This window comes from Galendromus occidentalis, unplaced genomic scaffold (assembly GCF_000255335.2).
Source record: "Galendromus occidentalis unplaced genomic scaffold, Mocc_1.1 scf7180000077182, whole genome shotgun sequence".
Classification (NCBI taxonomy): domain Eukaryota; kingdom Metazoa; phylum Arthropoda; class Arachnida; order Mesostigmata; family Phytoseiidae; genus Galendromus; species Galendromus occidentalis.
Window position 1 is genome coordinate 85907 of NW_003805170.1, and position 7655 is coordinate 93561.

A 7655-nucleotide genomic window follows, 5' to 3' on the forward strand; every position below is an offset into this window, starting at 1 on the left:
GTATGACGAAGCAATGTCGCTGCCACTAGCGTGCTCGTTGTGAGAAATGAGGAGCTCGACTGCATTGGCTTTCGAACTGTTTCCAACTTCCCTCGTCCCATGTCAGTCAGATGGATTCAACGGCAGTATATTGAAGCTTCCTTGACGGCCAGGCGTCAAGCGAAGAGATCCTCCGTCAACCCACCCATTTTTGGTTTGAGGTGCGATCAAGCGGGAGTCAGCAGGCAGGGGCCGTCGGTCGCGAAGGATCTCCTCCCATAGTTCGCGGACCCTTAGGTGAGTTCCCACGGCTTCCCCACCAAGGCGTAGCCAGGGGGGGGGACGATCGGTGTCGTGCTGCTTGGGTCGATGGTAGCGCCGCAGAATTCGAAAAGTGATGTGGCTGCTTGCAACAGAGTCCGATGAGCTCGAGTGCTTCTAAACGTGACAATCAGCGAGCCAAAAGAACCGTGAAGCCAGCTTTGTGTCGAGGAAGCGTCTGCAGTCAACCCTTGAGACGTTCGTAGAAGAGGGCCGCACCTCACCGGGAACCCCGTGATCGAAGTCGAAGCGAATCCGCCGGGAGAAAATTGAGTTCCTGATGAGTCAGCAGTCAACGGTGAAAACGCAATCGGTTCGCCTTGTGTACTCATCAACGACATTGGCTACCACATTTCCAAAGCAGACGGCGAGCGTCCGGATGATCGAATCCTTCATAAGCTGTTCACGAATCATTGGAAGCCGCCATCTGACTTTCGACTTCCGTTTTCTGGGCAAGCAAATCAAATTCAGCGGAACGGCTAATCCGTGGTCCGGAGATGCACATGAGTTCTGCGGCACTGGGGATGCGGGCACTTCTCTTTCCGCGCCGAACGGAGAAGCCGGTCAAGATTTCAGGAACTGAAGACCAGGAAAAATTGATTGAACACAGGAGCGGAGGGGGTGAGTTGAGGAAGAAGATGCTGCATGAAAAACAGTTCGATAGACGTCAGAGCCAAAAGTTTGCGAGTATTGCTTGCGGCAACCAAATTCTCGTGGGATTCGGTCCATCTCCGCTCAACAAAAAGTACCCGGGACCTTTTGTGGCTGGAAGGGTGGAATTCGAAAATCTTCCTCGGGATTTCTCATCGTTCCTTTGATCAAGAGGATGAAGGGGGGCATGTTGGGACGAAAGAGAATTATCTCCTCTGGACACCCAGGAGGGAGTGAATCAATTTGGGGGGGGTAACGGTAGGAGAAAGGAAGAGCAGACGTGTATGGAGTCCCTGATGATACTTCGTCTTATGTAAAGCATAGAGAGACGCGCGATACACGATATCGTGAATCGTGCACTCCTATACAAGCCGACGGCGAGAGGGATAGAATCGCGAGACCATCCCCAGAACTCAGCTCACACCGCATCCAGTACGCGTGTAGCCAAGGGTCTTGGGTCATCGGCTGCTATCGAATATTGCTGAGAATTCCAGCCCATTTATTCCAGACGACACAGCTGAAGCCGCGATTCTACTCCAGACGGCTTCCACTCCAGATGCGTGCCGAAGCCTCGATTTGCTTCCTTCTCAAGATGGACAGCTCAAAAAACAACCACTCGGTTCCAGAAAACAAACTCGACTGGTTCCGTCGCTTCTCCGCAATTTTCCCTGATTCTCAAGTTCTACTCGTGGACTCGCTGCGATGGAGACTTCATCTAACTCAGAGGCACCTCGCCAAGAGCATGCAAACAGAGCGTGGAGAGTGGACACATGTACACTCAGGTCAAGGAGGACCCCATCAGCACCATAGAATTTATTAATTACATCGCTCCCACATTCTGTCAATTTGAATACCTTCTGATTTGGTCATAGGCGCCGTCCAGCGCCGGATTGTCTTTCCGGAAAATCATTATTATTGAGCTGCCCCATAGGCTTCCCAGAAATGCCGAATGAAGTACTCCTAAAGCAGGATTGCTCTACAGGACACTCTTGATATCCGACCGTGACTGGGTAGTCGAGCGGCACGGTCGATTCCGAGCCACGGGCTTAATTCTCGCCGATATCCACCGTCCTCTCGTCCCCGACCCTCTCGTAATTCTTCCTCTCTCCTCATGTCTTCCTCTTCATCTTGCTCTACTTCCGTGTCTTCCTCTTCTTCTCCTATGCATTATTCGTCCATTTTTTCCTCGACCTTGACTTCCTTTTCTTCGACGACTTTCTCTCCTTCTGCAGCTCCCTGCTCCTCTGCTCCCTCCACAGTCTCGTCAAGCGTGTCTTCAACCTGGACATGTTGTGAAGGATCGACCACTGATCGTTCTATCGACCGGGCACAGGAAACACTCCGAGACGTCCCGGGTATCATTCGTTCCGAGGCCAAGTGGGAAGAAAAATCGGACTTTCCAGAGCCGAAGATTCGCTCCAAGCTCTGCTGCGAGGGATAAGCGGAGTGCAGAAGATAGCGTAGCGGTTCATCGTTTCGAAGCCCAAAGTTCATGTGACCGGCCCACCATGTGCTCTACGACGCCGATGCCGAGCATAGACTTCTCAAGAAGGAGCGGGTACTTCAGGACTCGTATCGTTTGGCCGAATGTTTTCTTTTTCATATTTCTCCACCGTGCCGCTTTGTACATGGTCTCCGGATGTGCTCACCTCTGGAGTTGCCATTCACCTTGGCGACTCCCTCTGTAGAAGCCGCTGTCATGTATGATTACGACTACTGGTTTCCGATTATTGCGATTGTTCCCTGACGTCTCCACACAGATAGATACAGACAGTCCTCACTCGTGTTGGTGGCCGGCAACTGAACACAGGACGCGGGATATTTGACCACGCCGAACGAAGCGAACCTCGAAATCCACGGGAAACGTTTCAATTTCTCTGGCGGTCTGGAACGATTGAGTTTCAGGGCCGGTTTCGCGAACGGTATCCCGGCGAACACTTCGACTTGACGTTCCCCACCGAAGTCCAAGCCAAGGGTACTCCGACGCTCAGATGCAGAATCACGAAGACCCCGCAGATGGGGCGCTCCACAAGCTCCATGACGAATACGCGTTCAACATCTTCACTTGAGCACTTACGATGTTCCGTGACTGGGAAAATGATCAGAAATGCAAACTGAGGGAAATATCCCTCGCGTGTCCCGATCGTCCGAGCGTGTCTTTTCCAACAATGGCGACGCTGCTGATAGCGATGGATCTCCGCCCGCAAAGATTACTCTTTTCGAGAGTCCACAAGCACTTCGGTCTCAGAACTTCCGGGGCCCAGTGATGATCGTCCATCGGGAAATCCGGATCGTCCAATTCTGATGATATGAGGTTCCATCTGACTGACTTAAGGGGGTCGAATTCACCATTGTGGATTCAGGTGCGGCTATCGATTTCGACGGGAGACGTTGACACGTTCGCTCGGCCTCCATTCGCTCTCGCCTATCAGCGACCAAGATGAAAAAACACGCAGGCCATCGACTGAGTATCTAACTCAGTCGGATAATGAGCGTAGAACTACGCTCTTCTGAATTCTCACCTGTATTCTTAGACATGTTTATATCAAAATATCAGGCTCTCCCAAATGAGAATTTTGTTTTCCACAAATACAACAGGATTTACGGTCATGAAACAACTTTACTTGAATGATTCTTCATACAGAAGAATACAGGTTTATGTTAACTGAAGTAACTTATGTTGTTGAGTGATATGCATGATGCCTCACGTGTCCGAATATTTGTTCCACAAAACGTAGCAACCAGAAGGTTGTCGGAACTGGAGTACGTAGACTGAAATACATATGGAATGTATCGAAGGGTCGGGGTTCACCACTGCCCTTATAATTCCAGTCGACGTAGTCCCGGAAAAGAATTAGGAGACATTTTCTGACTGCTCTGCTCTCTCCTATCTCCCAGAGATGGAGTAGTTTCCAATTCATCGACATCAGCTCTACTGCACTGGGCTCTCACTTCGATTCTTTAATTGGAATGCATCGTTCAAGGGTTTCTGGGAAGGCAATTGGTACGCTTGAGAAAGTGACATTAAGTGGCATCTTCGGGCGAGAAAATTATCATGCGATGAGGTCTGTTGACTCCTCTTTCCACTCACAGTGAGAATCGTTTTCACCATGAAATGATGAGATAACTTCGTATGAATAAAAGGCGCCACTTCGACTCATCGCGGATATCCTCGAATTTTCCCTCTTGATCATAATGGAAATCATTATCTCGTGTGCGATCATTGGTATACTTATCGGAGAATAGGTTTTTTTCGCTCAAATGTTTCTGCGGAAGCGAATTGTGTCTTTCAAGGCACGATTGAATTCCGAAAAGTGAGATCGCCTTCTTTTTCGTAAGTAGTTGACGGAATCGAGCCGCTATCGTCTAGGCGGTCGAAGTTGCCGAAGCTAAACATTTCTTGCCATCATGATATTTGTGCTGGGATGCGTAGTTCTCGAGTATTTTGAAATCGAGCCTATATTATGGCCTATTTCAACCCGAAGAAAGGATTCTCGAGTTCGGCATGACCTTCTGACGATGCCTCACAAGCACTCCCACATATTTGCCCATAACAGTTTTCCTCATAAAATGCTTTGTTTTCGAGAATATCGACGATGGAGTTTGTGACCATTTTTCACGATTCGCACCCCTGTTTGTCGACCTACCGGGGGCTATAGCGTAGTTCAACGCTAAAAGCTCTCCTCAACAGCAATTACGCAACCGGCACCGAGCAAGCAGAACTCTATCTCTTTCTCCAATTCTCAGAGCTTCCGAATGAATCGAAGTTTCTGGGCTGGTGGTTGTTCACGAATGACTTGGGTGGACTACCAGGCAAAAAAAACCTAAAGGATAAAGGTTTCTCGGGAAACTTCCGATTGGCCCGCCTCCCCGCGTCTGTCCGCCACCTCAAGAACAGTCCACGTACCGGGGCCAATCGCTCGGAGCAGATGTGCGTTTTTCCGCTCTATATATACAGTCTCGTACCCTTCGAGTAATATCCACTATTCACGCTTTTTGATCCGGACCGTGGGATGCCCCTCTCTCACCCCTCAACCGGAGGATGCTCCTCAATTCTTTTAAATGTTCTCAGAGCATTGCCTCCAATTGAAGGAGATACGTACTTGAATTCAGAGATTCTTCAATCATGAAAACCGGAAAAAACATTCGAGAAGCGAACGCTTGCTCCTGAGAATGATCATTATCATCGGGTACCGAAAGCATCACCAAGGCCTTGATCCATATAATTGAGAATCTGTTCGTATTACTTCGATGCAATCGGGTGCTTTCAGCGGAGGGAATCCCAGCCAACGAGTTCTCATCTGAGATTTCTCTCGAGGCAAACGCGCTGATTCTAGTCAGGATAATGAGCCCCCGGAGGGTCGAGCGAGCTTCGGATAACATTTTGTTGAAAGATATCACATTTTATTCACCACATAATTGGACAGAAATCTCGAACCGTTACATTCGCCAGGTCAGCCTGGCAATGCCATGGCATCACAGTATACACTCCGTACATAAATACTATAGAATACAGTGTCACATAGATCTAATCTCTGTTGGAATGGCGTTGAATATCATACTAAATCTAAAAAGTCTTCGAGCTGCCTGACTCGATCTACTGTCGTTTTTTGAGTTGCTGAATAGGGTCCTCTCTCTTATCCTTCTTGTAGCGAAGGGCTCTAAGTCCGGACATCATCCTGAGAGACAAGGACAACATACAGTGGAGAGGCATGCTGTTAAAAGCTACCTCCTGGAAATAGCCGCGTATCTTATGGGGGATATAACCGTAGGTTGACGTCTCTAGTCCGACGGTGGTGAGGGCTCGTCGGACATAGGCATCCGGGGTCGGAACATTGAGGCTGGCTTTGCGGATCTTGGACATTTTCGTCGACACGAACGCTGGCTTCACTGACTGAACGATGACTCCGAGATTCTGATATTCACATGCGGTCGCCTGGGAGAGGAATTCCATATAGCTTTTCGTTCCCGCGTAGACGCCGAGCAGCGGCAACGGGTACATGTTCGACAAGGACGACACGTTAATGACAACTCCACTGTGTCGAGAAGCCATTCCCGGAAGAAAAAGACGCATCATCAGAGTTCCCGACGTGCAGTTGGCCTGGATCATCTGATCAATGAGGTGATCACCATCGGGCACCTCGGTGAAATACTCCGGGTACGGGAAACTCATGCCGACATTGTTCACCAGCACAGCGACTTCGAGATTCGAGATGAGCTTGCGGATGACTTCGTAGCAGCCGCGATCGTTCGAAGAGAAGTCGACAGACAGGGTTTTCGTTTCAACTTTGAACTTGTCCTGGATCACGGCAGCGACCTCATCGAGCTTCGACTGAGTCCTGGATATCAACCAGATGTTGATACCCTTCTGCGCGAGCTGTTCCGCGTAGGCCCTGCCGATGCCATCGGACGCTCCCGTGACGACAGCCCATTTCCCGGCGAACATTTGGAAGTTCACGTTGTGACCGAGGACTTGGCCCAGGAAGCAGTGGTACGCTCCACGGACCAATGATTGCAGCAGGCGGAGCGTACCCACAACCAGGAACAGCAGTCCCGAATAGGTAATGAGCCTCGCCGCGAACGACATGTCGGCGTTTTGGAAAACGCAATTCTGATCCATTTCCGCTGAAGAGATAAAGAAAATGCTTCGGTTAGATTTGTATTTCTAGTTTCTGACCTTTTCCGGGGAATCATTTCGTGGCTCCAGGACTTCTCATTCGGCAACAAGAGAGTTAAGAAGATTGCCCCCCGAAGCGAGTCGGTATACGGATTATCGTTCAGCTCCGCTGCTCATCTCCTGGTGTTCGTCCACGATGGACTGGGATCAAATTGGTTTCGCCCCTCTCATAGGGAGTGAACTCGGTAGATATTCTCAGAAAATATCACCTATCGAGGACAAATTATTCCGCGATCCGATGGGTTCCACCTGCTTAACTGTCAGTCCGTGGAGTATTTTTCACCCACCTAGAGAAAGTTTTTTGGAGCGCAATCCGAACGATTGTTGAGCGGAAACTAAGGCAGAGTGCTCCGAGCGCTCCCACTAGGGCACCAATTGTGAATGCGCGAATTCTGTTATATCCGCGGAATCACACACCTAAACATCGTCTCGCGGACTCAACATATTTGAGACCGCTCCGCCGCAGCTTCATACAGGAGTAGCACGATCGGAGCGCAGCTCAAGGTTGCCGAACGGGCTTGTGTTTGTGGAATGATCTCCCTGAACGTTTCATTTCCGAGGAACAAGAGAATTCTCAAGGAAGATTCTAGTTGACAACGGCTGTGAGCCCAGAATCAGAACGGAAGCATCCAAGTGTGCCCGTCTAAGCTCGAGGTTTCTTGCATGGCGAAGCCGGCGAGTCTGAAGAAAATCCATTCTTTGATTCTCCTCGAAGTGTTGGTTGTGGCATATAGCAGATCCAAAGGAATCATCAAAACCTCCTCACGGAGAAGGGCTACCACGATGGTCTCCAGATATCTCGGCCGAGGAGCCTACGATTCTCTCGGTATGAAGATGGCCCGTCTTCGGCCCGACGTCATCGGCCCGGAGAATATTTCTCGCTCGCCATTCATATGCTGAAAGGATCTCGCCGTGGACACTCCATCCATAGTTCGTGGGAGCTCGAGCTGAACAGCCAGAACCCTAGTCCCTCTGAGAGACTCGAAGATGCTCAATTCCGATACACTCGCACTCGACGGCACGTTCA

The 7655-nt window shown here is 49.9% G+C and overlaps 1 protein-coding gene across 1 annotated transcript in view; it reads right to left on the reverse strand.

Moving 5' to 3' along the window:
* Positions 1-7010, reverse strand: part of LOC100902981 (very-long-chain 3-oxoacyl-CoA reductase-B) — a 10672-nt gene extending 3662 nt beyond the window's left edge. Inside the window, exons 1-4 of the mRNA XM_029110949.1 lie at positions 6916-7010; positions 5553-6576; positions 2733-2836; positions 424-478 (exon numbers count right to left, since the gene is read on the reverse strand). Of these exons, the coding sequence (XP_028966782.1) occupies positions 424-478; positions 2733-2836; positions 5553-6571 (1178 nt within the window). The 5' untranslated portion in view covers positions 6572-6576; positions 6916-7010. The remainder of the gene's footprint in view (positions 1-423; positions 479-2732; positions 2837-5552; positions 6577-6915) is intronic.
* Between the last annotated feature and the right edge of the window lie 645 nt (positions 7011-7655).